The sequence below is a fragment of the Podarcis gaigeae genome, assembly GCF_964106915.1.
Source record: "Podarcis gaigeae genome assembly, chromosome: 15".
NCBI classification, from domain to species: Eukaryota; Metazoa; Chordata; class Lepidosauria; order Squamata; family Lacertidae; genus Podarcis; species Podarcis gaigeae.
The window spans coordinates 39752594-39770649 of record NC_139692.1 but is presented as its reverse complement, the minus strand read 5'-3'; the positions used below and the strand labels follow the sequence as shown (position 1 = coordinate 39770649).

At 44.6% G+C, this 18056-nt stretch overlaps 2 protein-coding genes and 1 long non-coding RNA gene across 8 annotated transcripts in view; 2 read left to right on the top strand and 1 right to left on the bottom strand.

Annotated features, from left to right (window-relative positions):
* The window catches only part of USP32 (ubiquitin specific peptidase 32), a 123559-nt gene extending 110864 nt beyond the window's left edge, over positions 1-12695 (top strand). For all 6 annotated transcript variants that reach the window (XM_083714285.1, XM_083714282.1, XM_083714284.1 and 3 more), the window contains exons 28-34: positions 670-756; positions 1552-1672; positions 5022-5213; positions 5812-6106; positions 6903-7324; positions 7986-8078; positions 8919-12695. In XM_083714285.1, the coding sequence (XP_083570411.1) occupies positions 670-756; positions 1552-1672; positions 5022-5213; positions 5812-6106; positions 6903-7324; positions 7986-8078; positions 8919-9092 (1384 nt within the window). In that variant the 3' untranslated portion in view covers positions 9093-12695. The remainder of the gene's footprint in view (positions 1-669; positions 757-1551; positions 1673-5021; positions 5214-5811; positions 6107-6902; positions 7325-7985; positions 8079-8918) is intronic.
* CA4 (carbonic anhydrase 4) overlaps positions 1-18056 on the bottom strand; it is a 255167-nt gene that overhangs the window by 201996 nt on the left and 35115 nt on the right. The gene's annotated exons all lie outside the window — the stretch shown is intronic.
* Positions 15828-18056, top strand: part of LOC310832730 — a 43706-nt gene continuing 41477 nt past the window's right edge. Inside the window, exons 1-3 of the long non-coding RNA XR_014558378.1 lie at positions 15828-16030; positions 16875-17004; positions 17603-17740. This is a non-coding gene — a long non-coding RNA (uncharacterized lncRNA). The remainder of the gene's footprint in view (positions 16031-16874; positions 17005-17602; positions 17741-18056) is intronic.

The window sequence follows — 18056 nt, the reverse complement described above, 5'->3', positions numbered from 1 at the left end:
ATGCAAACTTTGCAACTGTTTCAATTCTGTGAGATTGTGTATCATCTGTTAGCCAGGAAGACCTTAAAACTCTGAAGATTGTGCTGGGAAGGGAGCACAAGGAATGGCTTCTTTTATTTCTAGAAATATTACACAGAAGTAGCACTTCTACTGGTTCCTAACTCTCTATCACATAAGCAGATGTAATTTTCATAAGGAATGCCATTAAATCCTCCTCCCAAAATTGCTGGGGGAAAGATTATTAAAATGAATTAGTTGTGAAGGTTTTGCCTTATTTTGGGACAAATGACAACCTCAGGTACTTGGCACAACCTCAGTCTGGTAGCTCAGTAGCTTACTTTGGACCAGTCACACACTTTAGCCCAATCCACCTCAGGATGGTTGAGAAGGAAAAAATGCAGGAGGTGGGGAAAGAGAGCTGTACAGTATTTCATCTTCAAATACTTTGGCATTGAAGACGCTTAGAATCCAACCTGGTACCCTCCAGTGTTTCAGACTATAGCTCCCATTACCTCCCGACCATTGACCCTGCTGGCAGGAGTTGGTGCCCAAAATATCTGGGGGGTATGACAGGCTTAGAAGATAAAATTAGGGAAAGACCATCATAAAAAAACACATTTTTGCATGTTACAAATAATCGTGTTTGTGTGTTCATTTATTTATTTAAAGTGATGACAGCATGGGATACCAGTACCCTTTCACCCTACGAGTGGTCCAGAAGGACGGCAATTCGTGTGCTTGGTGCCCCTGGTACAGGTAAGCATAGGGTGGCCACTTGGCAAGTAAAAAAAAGTGGGTGCTTCATCAGGTCCAATTAGAAATCTGTGTCGTTCTTTGGCTGAAGGGAGAGCCCCTCCCCTCCGTCAGCCTCACACTCTGCCTTCCCTTTACCGCCTTTGTTAGGGTGGCCCCTTGTATCTCTAAAAACGGGCAGATCTGTGAAGACCAAATTGGCCATGTTAATCACCTTCACAATATCTGTGTACTGAACTGCTGTGTTTACACCATATTCCAAATCTGTTTGCATTGTGCTGGATTAGGAATTTAGAAAGTCAGATCACTGCTCCATCTAGCTCAGTATTGTCTGCACTGGTGACAGCTCTCCAGGGCTTCAGGCCTGCCTGGAGATGCCAGAACTTGAACCTGGGACTTTATGCAATCAGAGCACACGCTCTGACGCTGAGCCTAAAGTAAGATTCTAGTCCTTGTGATGTTTGATTTAAATAGGAGCTTAGAAAGCTGCCTTATACAGAACCAGGATTGTAGGTTCATGTAGCTCAGAATTTACATTGGAAATGGCTTTCCAGAGCTTCAGATAAGGGTCCCCCCCCCTGCCCTGCCTGGAGATGCCAGGGATTGAACCAGGGACTTTTCTCATGCCAGACAGGAGGCTCTGCCACTGATGGATCTTAACCTAAAGCAGCCCACACCTGTCCTGTCCAGATTAACTGCCCATCTTTTGCATTTTCAGCCCTTGTCAGCTTTAGGGAGAGTTTCCCACCCCCTCTTCTCTGCTCACTGCCTCCTCCTTCTTCCCCACCCCCAATCTAGGTTTTGCCATGGCTGTAAAATCGACTGCACTGAAGAGAGAGCTCACATGGGGAATGCCAACATCGCTGTTGACTGGGATCCCACAGCACTTCATCTCCGCTACCAGACATCACAGGAACGGGTAAATATATATATATAATTGCAAAATAACCCTAAGCAGATATATGTATATGTGTTCTTTCTGACAATGCATATGGCTGTCTTTTTAAATAAGTGAGTTCTGGATGTTTTTGCTGCTGAAAGTGGAAATGCTGCTCTGCTCTAGCCCACAGAGCTGTGTATTTAGTGCTTCCTTCCCCATACCAACCTGCTCAGGTGCTTAGATCATCCTCTGAGGTCATCTCGGTGGTCAGGTAGCAGGGTTCTAGTATCTTATCCTTCTAGCTGGTTTAGTGCCCAGATGTGTTGTGTCTTTGTACACCCGTGTGCTTGTTTTGCTGTGTGATTATTTGCTTGTGTGTTTGTGTGCTGTTGTTTTTTGGGTGAGTTTTTGTTTTTAGGATGCATACCCCACATTCCAAATCCCCAGCAGGATAGCTAACAGCAGAAAAAATGAGGTTATTTCCCCCCAGTGAGCACTAGCATTGCTGTTGCTGTTATTCATCTTCTTACGAAGCATCTCAAAGCCATTTCACAATACAATAAAGCAATTGCATCTGTAAAAAGCAGTGGCATGATTACACATTAAATGCATTATGCAATACAAGAAATAAATGAGAACAACTTTCAAAAACTGAAGCAGCAATAAATGACAATGAAACCACTGAAACACATAAACACAATAAAAGAAAAAAAAAATCCTACTTAAAATTCCATGCATTAAAAACAAACCACAAGGGTGGGAGGAAATTCATTTTAAGATGCATTACTTGGATATTCCTACTTTCCTTAGAAATGTAGGAAACTGCCTTGCACCGAATCAGACCACTAATCCACCTAACTCCAGTATTGCCAACACTGGCTGGCAGCAACTCTCCAGTGTCCCAGGCAGGGCTCTTTCCTCAGTCTGGAGGTGCCAGAGATTGGACCTGGGACCTTCGGCCTGTAAAGCTTGTACCGTATAGCAGGCAATGCCCTTCTCACATCTGCAGTCACCAATCGGCATCGGCTCCAGATTTTCTTTTCACATGAAAACCAAGTTCCTAGTCATTATGGGTGCTACAATATATTTGAAAGCATGTGAACGCAGGAAGCTGCCTTACACCGAGCCAGATTATTGGTCCACCTAGGTCAGCATTGTCTGCAGTGGCTCTCCAGGTTTCCATACAAGCTCCTTTGCCCAACCCTGCCTTGAGGGGCCAAGGGTTGAACCAGGGGCCTTCAGTATGCAGAGCAGATGTTCTACCACCGAGTCTGCGTCCTTCTTCATGATGGAACTCAGTGGTGGCATCAGAGAGTTTCCCATGCTGGGTTGAAATAGGCCACACAAGTACAAAACTTCTCCTGGCCCTGCCGACGTGGGTCATCTATAACAGGACTGGGGAACCTGGACTCCATCTCTCATTAGCCCCAGCCAGCATAGCCAGTGATCAGGCATGATGGGAGCTGTGGTCCAGCAGCAGCTGAAAGGCCACAAGTTCCTTATGAGTGCTTTGTGAAGTCTTGACTGGTTTGGCAGGGCTGTGGCTCAGTGGCGGACCACATAATGTGTAGTCAGGCTCAGTCCCTGCCATCTCCGGGTAGGTCTGGGAGAGACCCCCATCAGAAACACTGGAGACCTGCTGCCAGTCAGTACTGGCAATATTGAGCTAGTGGGGCCAGTGAACTTCGCACAAGGCAGCTTCCTCCAGAGGTTCTCTTACAGCAGAGGCTGTTTTATTAGATCAATTTGGTGCTCCTGCTTTTGCATTTGTCTGACAGCATGGAGCTTCTGCAGCCTCCTTGGCCGCGAGCCACTCTCATTGTCTGGGATTTTTTATTTTTTTAAATTAGCCAAAAGGCTTTATTGGCTGTCACGTTGCATGAGGCCACCCCTTCTGCCTCTGCAATGGCCTGAAATTGCTTCTGAAGGTTCTTTCATCTTACTGCTGGCTCAGAGATTTCTGGAGTGGGTGGAGGGATGACTGAATAACTTGGGGCACAGAATCGCAGCAGACTGAAAACGGAAAGGAGAGAGCAGCAAATTGAAGTCTGCATGGCCCAAGGGCCAGGGCACTTTGGCAGACAGGGCTTGACTCGGGTTCAAATCTCCATGGACACACTGAATTCGCTTGGATAGCCTTAGGCTAGTAGGTCTTGGGAGCCACCAGTCTACAGAAACAAGTCGGTCACATTATCAAAACTGTTCTAGTTGGTATCACTTCAGTTAGCAATGGGGATTCACCAGATTGAACATGTGCCCCCCCCCCCCAATTTTAGGGGAAACCATAACTCCCCATGCTTAGAAAATTAAGACTGGGGAAAGTGAGTCAAATACCCTTCACCCTGACACCTGTGTTTCTGTGGTTAGGGACCCCTTGTTCTTCCCATATGAAAGGAGCATTGCTTCACCTGCAATCTGAAATGGCATGTGGTCAAGGAGTTTATTTCATTTTATTTCTGACATTTATGAACCGGCCTTCACCCAGAGGTCCCAAAGTGGGGAATAGAAAAACGTTAAAATCAAACAATCTTTAAAGCTAAGAATTGATAAAATTCACTTGGTAGCACTTCTGCCTATAGTGCACTTCACCCCTCCCCAAAGAAAGTGTGTTACTGCTTGGGAAGCTGCTCTGTACTGGGCCAGACCATTAATCCAAGTATTTTGGTATTGACTACACTGACTGGCAGCAGCTCCCCAGGATTAATGACAGGATTTCACTGCCCTGCCTGGAGATGCTGGGCATTGAACTTGGCATCTCCTGTGAGCCATGCATTCACTTTGCCACTGAGCTACTGTCCCCGTCTATAGGTTCTCCTTCCGAAAATGAAGGTGGTGCTTCTGTGTCATGAGGTTCTCCTTCCACAAAACTCACTCCATATTTTCATTATTATTATTAATTTTAAAAAGGCTAATTCAGGCTGTGAAGCAAAGCATTGTACATTAAGAAATCTTTCTCTGGAAGGAGACAAGGAATCTAAGCTAGGGGCAAAGGAGATGACTTCATCAGCACCTCACAGCTACCGGGAACAACGCTGAACTTGCCCTTTTCCTGAATCTTTTTGAACTTATTTAAAAAATAAGAAAAACTAAGTCAAGAATTTGTAAGAACCTAATAAAATCTGATATTGCAAGTTCACTTTATTTTAAGTAGTTTGTAAGTTTTCATGGCACTTTGTAGGTAATTGTCTCTTTCTCACATATTTGATAAATGGTGTAAAATAATTTTAACAACTGTGTGAATATTTGTTGCCAACGTGCTGTACGAGTTACACTATCTTTATTAATGGCACAGGTTGCATTTTTCTAGCAGGGTCAGAGGAGATGGCATGTTTCTAAGTAGGAACAAGCCATCAGAATTCCTCAAGTGTTTGCCTTGTCACCCATTCAGATGGCCGAGGAGCACAGGAGTGTGGAGCAAAGCCGGCGCGCCCAGGCTGAGCCAATCAACCTGGACAGTTGCCTCCGGGCCTTCACCAGCGAGGAGGAACTAGGCGAAGATGAGATGTACTACTGTTCCAAGTGCAAAACTCACTGCTTGGCTACCAAGAAGCTGGACCTGTGGAGGCTTCCCCCTATCCTGGTATGATTCAAGGCTCTCCTTTTCCTTTATTTTTACAGCCAGGCTGTATACTGCTTCTTACAATTCTTCGTTTTTAATTGACCCTATGAAGCTGGCTTCTCGTGGGTCAGGCCACTCGAGTTCCATCTTTATTTTATGTAGTGTTTAGTTCCTACTTCTGGATGATTACTGTCTCCCGGAGCTGACACTGAAGGCTGGTTCATTAGCACAAATGGGGCAGCGTCCCACCAACCTCGTTCTGCCCTCAGCCAGCCCCCACTTCCCTGCCTTCTTACTCACATCCCTTCTGGCAGTGGAGGCCCTGCCTGTCAGTTTCCTCCTCCTCAGTCCCATGTTGTCCTTGTAGAACATGGCATGGAGGAGAATGGGGGCAAGACTAGAGCTAATTAGCTTTGCCTGCCATTGGCTCTGGCCCCACATGCTGTAGGTCTTCCTGTCTTCTGCCTTGCCGGCTCTAATGAGCACCAATTGCCGCTGGAGGTGACTCACGTTAGAAAGGCGAGAAGGCCTGCCATGAGGCCTGCAAACTATAAAAAGACAAGACATGCTAATAGTTGAAGCGTTGACCTGATCCTGCCTCCCACATCTCTTGTTCTAGATAATCCACTTGAAGCGTTTCCAGTTTGTCAATGGCCGCTGGATAAAATCCCAAAAGATCGTCAAGTTTCCCCGAGAGAGCTTCAACCCGAGTGCCTTCCTGGTGCCAAGAGACCCAAGTTGCTGGCTGCAGAAGCCGCTGACTCCCCAGGTTGACGATCCCTCTGAGACCCAGATTCCACAAGATGAGTGTCTGAGGATGGAGGTGCAGAGCGTCCCGGTGGCCGGGGAGGGCGATGTGCTGACCAGAAGCCCCTCTTCCCTCAACACTTCTGGCGTCTTAAATAATATCAAAGGTAGGGGAGAGGAGGGATCTCCACATTGGGCTGGATGGAGTAAAATGGAGGACTGGTTAATACTGCCATAGATGTGTCCAACCAGCCTCTGCTGGGGGCAGGTGACTCTGCTCCATCTCCACATGCCGCTGTGTTTTGACTACTTCAGGACCCCACAAAATTACCTGCCCTCGAAATTGGCTGTTGTTTTCCTGCATGAGTCACTGCACTGGGCTTGCCAATCCAATCTGCCTTTGGTGGGAGCAGATAATCCTGCCGCATCTCTGTACTGAGTGAAATTAGGACATTTCCATCACTCCTGAAGTAGACATATGCTGCAGAATTGCTTGCCCTTAGAAGAGGCTGCAGCCTGTGTCTCTGTGTGAGTCACTTGTTTGGGCCTCTGGGACACACACACGGTGTAGAGGTACATGGGCTCACATTTTGACTGAGCTGCTTTTGCAGGAATGAATTCTCAAATAGTCTGGCAAATGGGCCTTCCATAAATGGTGAAGTTAACCATTGAAAATGCTTTCCTGGATCTAGGAGTATGTAATGTTGCTAAATACCTCGCTACTAGGTTGTATACCAAGACACAGTAGTGAGCAAACCCCTGTTGCTAGAGCTAATGAACTTCGCAAGTTAAGACCTAGAAGTCTGTGTGATGCAGTCGGCTGCTTTACCTAACCCACTGATGTAAAAGTTGTTAATAGCTTTGTTTTGGGATTAAATGTGGGCAGTTTAGTCTTGTCTGTTCAGCTTTTTGCCACTTTTTCCCTTTCTCTCACTCGCACACTTGCTCATTCACTTCTTCCAGCGTCTCCATCTCCCGGGCGGAAGTGTGCAACTGGCTGTCCGTCGAGTAAAAACGTTAGTCCAACTGGTAGCCCCAGGACTTTGGGAAGAAGCAAGGGGCGGCTCCGGCTCCCCCAGCTGTGTAAAAACAAACTGTCCAGCAGCAAAGAGAACTTGGACATGACCCGAGAGAACGGTACAGACCCGGACCCTAAGGTCACCCCTGACCAAGGAGACGGCTTCAGCCGAGGGCATGCTTTGGGGGGTAGCCAGGGCGAGCTCTTTGCCGCCGCTCAGGACAGCAGCGAGGTGACTTTAGCCAATGGATACCTGTGCAAGCAAAACTCCCACAGCAACGGCAGCATCAACGGGGAGGAGGAGATGGTGGTTGACCAAAGAGGAGAGATCTGTGTTAACCCCATCTACAGCCTATATGCAATTTCGGTAGGTGACTCACTCTGGGGTGGGAGACTTTCTTAAAAGCTTGGATTTTATAGAAGGCAAGTCCGCCATTGTGCAAGTGCCCAAAAGGCAGAGGTGGGTAAGGAAAGGGCTGCGATGAAGGCGTCAGAAAGGCATCGCCGTGAGGCGGGGTGGCAGGAATAATAAATTGGTGCTAAATGTGCTTCATTTGCCAAAATTCACATGACTTGTAGGATTTGGCTTGGCCTGGGGTGGGATTTTGAGGTCTCTCTTCAGCACGTCAAGTAGAATGTGGGTGCTGCAGGACTCTTGGCGGGCATAGACTCAACAAGGTACAATTTAGCAGCTTGTATCCTCAAGAGCCTTTATGAAATGATGCAAAATTCATCAGATGGTGTGAGCTAATGGAAGTTGAGGAGCACTTACTGTCTGTGCCAGGGTTGGGGAACCTGACGCCTTTCAGGTGTTGCTGGACTTCAGCTCTGATTGTCCCTGACCATTGGCCATGCTGGCTGGGGCTGATGGGAGTTGGGTGTCCCACAAATGTGGAGGACCACCAGCATTGGGGTAACCTGTCAGGGGCAAAGGGGTGTGTGTAAATAAATATAGAACAACACCAACTACTGCTACAACCTTGTTGATTGGGCCAGCAATACAAAACTGCTTTTTCCTCCCCTTCCAGTGCCATTCAGGAATTATGGGAGGAGGTCATTACGTCACTTACGCCAAAAACCCCAACAGCAAGTGGTACTGTTACAATGACAGCAGCTGTAAGGTAATCTCCTTTGCCTTCCTTAAGAGAGAATGTGAGGGCAGTCGTGATGATGGCCAGGCATAAGAGGCGGCTGCTCTGACCCATGTGCGACTTTATGTGGAGGGAGCTCATTTTCCCGTAGTTTGGATGATTCAGATAATAAAACACCCGGTGTCAGAGATGTTAACTCTTTATTCAAAGAAACCCAAACAGGGCAAGCCTAGTGGTCAAAGCAACACTTCCCAGTAGGTATTTCCACAATGAGGTAGTTGTGAGGACTGAAGGTCCCTGCCTTCCTGCTGCTCTCTAAGACTCCTCCTCTGGGTCTTTCCCCAGCAACCTGAGGCTTCTTCATCTTGTCTCTCTTTGCTATGCCCTCTTCATACTTCTTTAAGGGGAGCAAGTCGCAGCAGGAGGGAAAGACTTCCTGGCTTCTTCATTCTGCCTCCTCTCCAGCCTTCTGATTCTGGACTGTCCTCTGCCACAGCTTCTTCCTGCTCACTAAACCCTGATACTTATTAAATTGGTATACCACACTAGACCTGTAGATCATAGGGCGGTTCACAACATAAAAACACCTCTTCACTTGTTACCTCTTCACTGTCCTCCCTCTGACCACTCATCCTTGTCCCACCAATCCCCTGGCTTTGAGCAGTCTTCCCTTGGGGGGTTCCCAGCTGGTGCCTTCTTGGCATCCAGCCAGTCCATCACACTAGCCCCGGGGGTGGGGATGGTTGAGATTCTGCAGTTTCCAAACTTGTGGTCCACCCAGCTTAATTATTAGAAGAGCACTTTTTTTTAAAAAAACGGGGTTCTTTGTTGGAACAAAATTAGCCTCCCCTCCTCCTCTTCCTCTTCCAGGAATTGCATCCTGACGAAATCGACACTGACTCCGCCTACATCCTTTTCTACGAGCAGCAAGGAGTGGACTATGCACAATTTCTGCCAAAGATAGACGGCAAGAACATGGCAGACACGAGCAGCATGGACGAAGACTTTGAGTCCGACTACAAGAAGTACTGTGTGCTGCAGTGAGCGCAAGCCAGGGGAGGCGCCGCGGACCGCTGCGAGGGAGCGCCCTTGAAAAGTCGCCTCCCGTTTGGCAAAAAATGAAAAAAAAGTGGTTTTTAGCAGAGCGGAAGAGCTAAACGTAGTTTTTATTTTTTTATTTTCCTCTCATGATCTGAAAGCACAACTAGAAGAAAAGAGAAAGAAAGAATCCCTAATTACATAGCAGCTCACAGGTTGAGATAGCTTTGGGTTTTTTGTGTTTTTGTTCAGATCTCTCCATGCACATTGGGCGGGGAGGGGGGGGATAGCACCCATTGGTTGGATTTCGTTTTTTTTACCTTTGGCTTTTAAACTAGTTTGATGTAAGCAAACTAGGACCAAGAAAGCTTAAGTTGTAAGTAGCCCAAATAAAAGCTGGCCCAGAGTAATAGAAAGGTGTTTGCTTCCCTCCCCCCCTTTAAAACAAAAACAAATTACCCATAGGAAGAAGAAGAAGAAAACCAACCTTTTTGGATGCTCTCTTCAGATTTAAGACGATTGAACTTGTAGTGTTGTCTGTAGACAACATGAATTTGCTACCTCCTTTTTCTGAAGTTTTATTCCATTTTTTTAGTGGCAAGATAAGGAAAGCCCAGGATAGGCGACCTGCACAGAGGAGCAAACATCATGGCTTAGGGAATTTCCTGCCTTTTCCGTTCTTAACCCCACTGGTCTCAGTTTGGTTTGTTTCTTGGCTTTTGGCTGTGTCAGTTCCACCCTCTTGGATGAGCCATGTGCTTTCAGAATGGCTTGGAGGGGAATTTCTCCTATCCCCTCTGTGATTTTGTGGCTGATATGATGCCATCCTACTCACAAGAGAGTGGGGAGAGAACAGGGGGATTATTTGGCATTCATCTCCAATCTGAAGTCAGGAGGCCCTAAGCTTTTCCTGGCATCAATGTGTGAGCTGCCCTCCTGCCTTATGTGAAAGTTTGAACATGCATATGGGCCCACTGGTGCCCCATCTTAGAATCTACGTCACACAGAAGTTTGCTCCTAAGATCTCAGGCCTGGTGCAGACATAACACTAGTAAACTAGTAACTATGGTTGAGATTCCAGGAGGGGAACATGGGATGCTAAACTAACAAATCTATAAATCTTGGTTGAGATGGGAACGCTGCAATGTTTACTCATGTGCTCGTGGAATTTATGTTGGGCAAGGGGTGAGTGGAGAGGGGAATGACAGGTTGCTCTGCCCCCGTCTTCTGACCTCTCCACCATGGTTAAGAGTTCACAGGCATTTCTTCTGCTCTGGCCTTTAGACCCTAGAAAATTGCCCCCCCCCCCCATTCAAGTTTGTGAGCAGTGTGAAATAGTTGTGTGTGTGTTGTGTTTTTAATTAAATTGCACTTTAAATGAAAGGAAAGGATAATTAAAACTCAGACATAAGTTAATTTTATTACTGCCAAGTGTTTTTGGAGTGAAGGATGAGGGCACCTCTTTTGCTTAAAGAGCAAGAAATCCTGCTTGGGTAGCTATTACGGTTTTAACATTGAAGTTTATCCAGTCTGCGAGCAAACCTAGGCATGCTTCCCTGCTGCATCCCATGACATGGAAAGAAAAATAGTGCCCCATTTCTTCCTGTAATAAGGTTGGCATTAATTTACAACTTTTGAAAGCCAAGTCTGTTGTCCCACCAATGGAGTTCATTTGTAGGAAGGTCTGCAAAAAAAGAGATCTGCATCAGAACTCCTTTTTGACCAGAAATATCTGTGAAGAAAGGTGCTTGAATCCCTGCAGACTTGGGCCCAACAGACTTCTTCGAAAATCCACTAGCTCAGAAGTAAGAACTTTAGTAATTGGTCCCCTAGTCTGGGAGCCCAAGTGACTCTGCCATTATCTTCATCTGAATTCTCTTGCTATTCCAAAGCACCCCTCTAAAGGACATTGTTGAATAAGATAACTCGTGAGTTTAAACAGGGTTGTAACTCCTTAATTTGTCAGAATAAGCAGGCAGTGTCAGGGTTTGAGTGTTAATTTATAAACTGGAACCACAACAAAAAGCCTAGCTTTTGCTGAACTGCTGAACTTCTGTTTGGCCTGTACCATATGAAAATTTCAAGCAGGGACTCTGATGACTGAATGGCTCCTGTGGACAAAACAAACACACTTGGAAAAGTTGCAGGTCAGGGAGAAAGCTAAGCAAACACACTTGTCCCTGAAAAGCTAGATTTCTAAGTAGAGGATTTTTTAATTTTATTTTTCCATCGAGTTATATTCAGGCATCTGAGCAGCCTAGGCACAATTCAGTGGGAACTTGGCCAAAAGTCGCATTATTTATTTGCAATATGCTTTTCTACCTGCCACTCCTACCATGAAACAGAATCATTTAGCTTAATCACTATCAAGGAACAGCTTTTGCTTCCCTGTCTCCTCTTTAATTGAACTTTCAGGGTTTACAAACTTTTTTTTTTTTGAAGTTGCTTTTCTTGACCCCGTGCAACTTTCCGACAGATTCAGTGTGGGGCTGCTAGCTGTGTCCCTGCATGCACTTGCTTGGGTGGGGGGATGTTCTGAGACCGTCTGAAATCTTTAGACCAGGAGTAGGGAACCTGTGGCCCTCAGCCCCGAACATTGGCCGTGCTAGCTGATGGGGGTCGGGGTCTGGAAACACCTGGATGGGCCATAGGTTCCCCACCCCATGTCAATATCCCATGTCAAGTCATGTGGTGGCGCTGGCATTTCACATAGGGGCCTGTCCTACACACTGACATGTTTGTGGGATGCCTTGATACCTCTGCCAATCAGGATCAGAGGAGATAGCATGAATCCATGACTCATGGCTACAACCTCTGTATAGAGTCAGGGACATCCTCCACCTTAGGAGCTCTGGCAGCGGGTGAGTGTCTGACTTGACTCTTTGGAAAGTCCATTTCTTTAGAAGCTAAATTTGGCCCTTGTTCGGGCATTGATCTTTTTGATGGACACCGTTTCTCAGTCCAGTAATTTCTAACAATTAGGTTTAAGCTTTGCCAAAGGTGGGGTGGGGCGATTATTGAGCACCCGGTAATAACACTTCAAGATGGCTTGGGTAGGTGCTGCCCCTGCTGGTAATGTTCACAGGGTATTGCTCCTAAATTTATTTTCCGCAGGGCAGTGAGGTTGGAGAAAACCAAGCCTTCCAAACCAGCGGAGTTTCTGGATTCAATACTATTTTGAGACACCCCGAACTGTTTTTCCTTTTACAAACTCCTCCGAACTCGTCTTCAGATTAACTTTCCTTTCAGAACTTCTCTTGTCACTGAAACGATCTACTAATGCCATTTTAAAAATCTGCCATGCTTTGTTACATCAATTCTTAATTATTATTTTTAAGGGGAAACAAAAATTAAATTAATTCCTAAATTTAACAGGGAAATTTATTAAGTTAACTCTTAACCACATTCACTTTGTAAATTATTGTATAAAAACTTATTGACAATGCACTGAATTTAGAAAGACCATGTACATAAGTACTGTGTAAATAATAAAAAGTATTAATGTATTGGAATATGAACTGTATAAAAAAAGTCCAAGTAACTGTATATGGAGTGAACTTGTTTATCTGTAACTATATTATTCAAGCAAATTAAATACTGTGGATGCAATCTGCTGCCTCAATTCCTTTCCCTTTTCTTTTCTAGAAATTTCTATTAAAAAATGAGTGAGTTGACTTATGATCCGTTTTATGTTCCCCATCCATATTTAAATAAATATACATTTGGGTGGAATTTGACCATCAAAAAGATGTCGCTCCTTTCCGTGTGGTGAAAGCATGAATTTGCCATATGGGCAGTGCCTGTTTTAGCTGCAAAATAAGGTTAGGGACATAGTATATAATTATTACATAAAGTGCCTAAAAATGGATGAAACACTGAACCTACCTTGCAAACCAAATAGTCCCTTTGTGGTACAGGAGGTCCCATGCTCCATCCCTGGTATTGCCAGTTAAAAAAAGATTTGGTAGCAAATGGCAGGAAAAACCTCCATCACTCTGCCAGGCAGGTTTGGCAATAACATAAGTTTGGCTAATTGACTTGGTACAGGGCAGTTTCCTCCACCCATGAAGCAGCAAGATCATCTGCAGTTGTCCGTGGGCTTCCTTGCAACACAGAACACAAAAGTTAAATCTGCTGAAACCACCTTTTCTGCTAAGTGGTAACTATTCTGTAGGAAGGGGGGAATAGGTTGAGGTTTGTCAAAAAAATTTCGCCACCAAGTTCTTTGCAAAGGGTGGTGATGTAACCAACATCAAGACCAGCTGGTGGCAGCATCTGCTTCTGATGTTCTCCCAAGGTTCCTGCTGCTCTTTGCAAATTGACCACGTGAAGAAAGTTAGATACACATGGATGGGAGACAAATTTGATTCCGTTCGCATTTCAAGGAGAACTTACAGGCTTCAAGTTTTCCAACCAATCCACGAACTGAAACGGTCATCCTTTGAAATTTGCCCTTAAGCTTTCACAATGCAATTCCAATTCTCCTGCCATGTAATATTTATGTGCAAGAATGCATAGGCTAGCTACGGTAAGGTGTGCATAAAAATAGTGAAAATATACCAATATGCATTATATCAGGACTTTGCTTTGAAAAGGGGTGTGTTAGGCAAAACTGAATGCAAAAATGTGTTGCATTAGGAACACATTAGAAATCCAGAGTTAAAACGCTGGTGAATTTTTATCAGGAGTTTTAAAAGTAATATTTGCAAACTGATCTGTATAAGTGTGAAGAACTGAAGAATAGAAAACTGAAATGTAGAGAGGGGGTGTTTCTTTCCTACAGATTAGTCACTCTCCAAATGGCCATCAGGATTTTCTTACATTAGCATGTACAGTAATGAGTAATTTGGGCTGCAATTCTATGCTTACCTGGGATCAAGCCCCTTTCAACACAGTGGAGCTGATTTTGAAGTAATTTTGCACAGGATTGTATTGCTGCCCTGCCTACATTAATTGCAGATTTTTTGTGACTTCCTCTTTTCCCAGTCATAGATAATTATGCCATGATTATTTTTATGGTGATGGATAAAGCTACCGGACAAGAACCTTTCTCTGTTTTTTCTCTGTGCTGCCCATAAACAATGGATTTATAATGCAAATGTATGAATATTAGGTAGAAATTCTTAAGGACTTTGATCTTTGTGAAATCCTCTTGGAAATGCCCTCTCAGACTAATAGTGAGTGTTGGAACTAGGACCTGGGAGATCTGTGTTCAAATCTCCACCGAAGCCATGAGGTTCGCTGGGCGATTTTGGGACAAGACACGGCCTCTCATCCTGAGCTTCAAAGAAGAAATAGGGGAGATTATCCCATGTATACTACCTTGAACATCCGTGGAGGAAAAGTGGAATAGAAATAACATTACAGATTGGGAAATGTAGTTTCTTAGGGGTGCCCCTCACACTGCTCCAGTTCCCAGAGTTCGCTGGGAAGAGGGATTGATGGCTAAAACAGTCTGAGGACTGTATTATTCTGTGAGGAGAATTAAGGGGCTCCTCACATCTCTCAGCCCCCTGGTCAATTCATGCATAATCACAACTTCCAATCTGACAAACTAACAGGAAAGATTCAAAATCGGCAGGACCAGAGATTCACAGAAGACTGGAGTAAATTTACAGATTATTTGAAAAGTATTTGTCATGATCAAACTATGTTTGTAGGTTTGCAAGAAGGTTTGTGAGGAGAATTATTGGAACTATTGCAAAAATGGACAAGGGGGAGGGTGGATAGTTAAGATAATTAAAGGCAATATAAATTTAAGAAATGCATAAGAAGTGGTTAAAACGGTGGGTCATCAGAGGTGCTGAGGGAAGTCCAAAAAAGATTGTATAAGTGATGAAGTTTTGTGGTATGTACTATAATTTATATGTTAAAATCAATAAAAAATTATTATTAAAAAAAAGCACAACTTCCAATCTAGGCTTGGAAAACCCAGCCGCAACTTCCGTTATGTCGCACCCATCCTGAACGCAAAAAAGAAGGCTAGTGTCAGTACTGTGCAACTTTTTTTGTACTTGGGGAAATCTATCACTTGTTCGTTCCTTTACAATGCTGAATTCAATTTTTGCGCTGTAAGGTAAAGGTAAAGGGACCCCTGACTATTAGGTCCAGTCGTGACCGACTCTGGGGTTGCGGCGCTCATCTCGCTTTATTGGCCGAGGGAGCTGGTGTACAGCTTCTGCGTCATGTGGCCAGCCTGACTAAGCCGCTTCTGGCGAACCAGAAACGCCGTTTACCTTCCCACCGGAGCGGTACCTATTTATCTAGTTGCACTTTGACGTGCTTTCAAACTGCTAGGTTGGCAGGAGCTGGGACCGAGCAAAGGGAGCTCACCCCGTCGCAGGGATTCAAACCGCTGACCTTCTGATCGGCAAGTCCTAGGCTCTGTGGTTTAACCCACAGCGCCACCTACGTCCCAGTATACTGCGCTGTAGTATTAGCTTAAAAAAAAAAAGGTTTCCTGCTGGGATTCATACAGGTGCCCATGAGAGTGTGTGCCAGGGTGCCTGCCAGTAAATTTGCCTCTGTAAATATCCCCTCGAGAACCTTCATGGTAAAAGAGGCTGTTTGCTCTTCTTGCTCCATTCATGTTTATACCAGCTTGGCCTTCTCTGACTTGAACATGCCTCTTGTATTATTTCTGAACAGAGGAGAGGGGAGAAAAAGCTGCTCTCTGTGAGGGAGCAGTGACTGAAGTAAGTGCCTTTTCCTCATTAATTTGAGCTGTTTAACCATTTTGTGGTCCTCCCTCCTTTCCTGCTCTTTAAGATGCAGCAGCCATTTTGAGTCCTGCCACTCCACACGGCAGCCATTTTGTGTTGTGTCACCACTCACTGGACTAGATGAGCCAATGGCCTGGTCCAGCAGGGCTCTTCTTATGATATGATGGGTTGTTCCACACACTCCCGAGAGCCATTATCCACATTTTCCAATCTTCTCTAAATGTATGTTCTTCTTGTCCTCTTATTCTAATTTGTAAAATCTGCAAGCTGCACATATTCTGTCAATTTAAGTTACCATTCTTCTTTAGTCAGGACCTCGATTGTTTTCCATTTTTGGGCTAACTAAACACGGGCCGCAGTAGTGGCATACATAAATAACATTTTTTGACACCTGGGAATTTCAGTCTGAATTATCTCCAACAGAAAGGACTCTGGGTTTTTTTTTGGGGGGGGAGGAAGTACTTTTAAACATTTTTTTTCAATTCATTATGGATCATTTCCCAATACTCTTTTTTTACTCTTTTACAAGTCTGCCACATATGAAAGAACGTTCCTTCAACCTCTTTGCATCTCCAGCACTTAAATACCACCTGTAAATCATTTTCAAGTAGTTCTCCTTCAAAGAATTAACATGCTATGAACTTTAAATCACCTTTCCAGAGTTTTTCCCAGAGGTTAATATCTATATTGTGACATATCTATTGCCCAGTGTGTCATTGAGGCTTTGACAAGCTCGTCTTTTGTTTCCCACCCTAGTAACAGATTATACATTTTGGACAAAAGTTCTTTTTCGAATTGTGAGCTTTGGTCCAGAAAACCATTTTTTCCTATCTAATTTAAGCATTTCTTGTAACTGATGGTATTGTAGCCATAATGTGGCTTCTTACATTTTCAACTGATTTCAGTTTGGGTTCCCCTCCTGTAAAGTACAGCAATTCCCTGTAGGTTGCCCATTTTCTATCCAGGGCAGGTTGCAGCATTAAGACACAGTGGTAAAAACAGTTTATTTTTGTTTATTTTTTGTATTTTTTGCAAAAAATAGTTGTCATTGTCCCCCATGTTACAGAGGCTTGGCTGGCCTCAAGTGGGACATAGCTCTGGGACCCCAGTTGTCTCTGACTTATTATTCCCATCCATTCTGGAGAACTACAAAACCAGCACCACGGAGGCAAAGCGGTCTGGCAGCCATGGCGAGGGTACTTTTGTGGGGTTTTATTTTTTGGCATGCCTCTTGGGTGGGTGCAATTTCCTGAGGGCCCTTCTTGGCGAGAGGGAAGGAGCACCAGGGAGAGGGGTGTGTGCTCAGTTCCACCCGTTGAGACTAGTCTTGGGTGGGAGACGGCGTCTTGGGGTAAAACCCAGACTGCTGTCGGGAACGGTACTTTTGTGTGACTGATGGGTAGCAATTTGCCTTGTAATGTACACAGTTCTGTCGGCGAATGTTTTGGCAGGACACCCTTGGGGCGTTCCTACAGTGCATTTTTTGTTGTTGAGTGGTTGCTGGTGGCTGACTGGGAGATAATGGAGTAAATGGTGCTGTGTTTGGGTGTACTGGTGGCAGAATGGGATGAGTGAATTGCATGAGTAGCAGGCGTGGTTTGATTTGTGCAGACATAAGGCCAAATTTGGATGTGATGCCTATGGCGAGTGATGTCTTTCTGAGGTGGGATATGCCTCTGTGAGAGGGAGGCTGAGGAGAAAAATCCTTGACTATGAAGGTGTTTCAAATGTGCAGCTATGTTCTTTTCGGGGGGAGAGCATATTGATGTTTTATTGCATTTTTTTGTATTGCAGTTTCTCAGTTTCATTGGAGAAAAATAGAACAAGGAGCTCATGGTGGCATTCATGGTTCTTTCCTTCCTCACTTAATCCCCAGAACAACCCTGTGAGGTAGGTTAGGCTAAGAGGCAGTGACTGGCCCAAGGTCATCCAGTAAGCATCATGGCCAAGAGAGGATTCGAACCCTGGTCTACACTCTACCCACTACAATAGATAGATGATAGACAATGCGAAAAACTTAGAGATGACATAAAAAAGCCAGAAGAAGGAAGAAGGGAAGTCAACTCTTAGGAGTAAATGTAAATGTAATGTCAATAGTATGTAATCATAAAATCAATAAAGATTATCTTCAAAAAAATTAAAATACAAGAGATAGATGATAGATAGGGTGATAGACAGATATTTTGTAAACCACTTAAAGACTATATTTAGCAGGAGATAAATATGTGATTTTGTTTTGTTTTGTTCA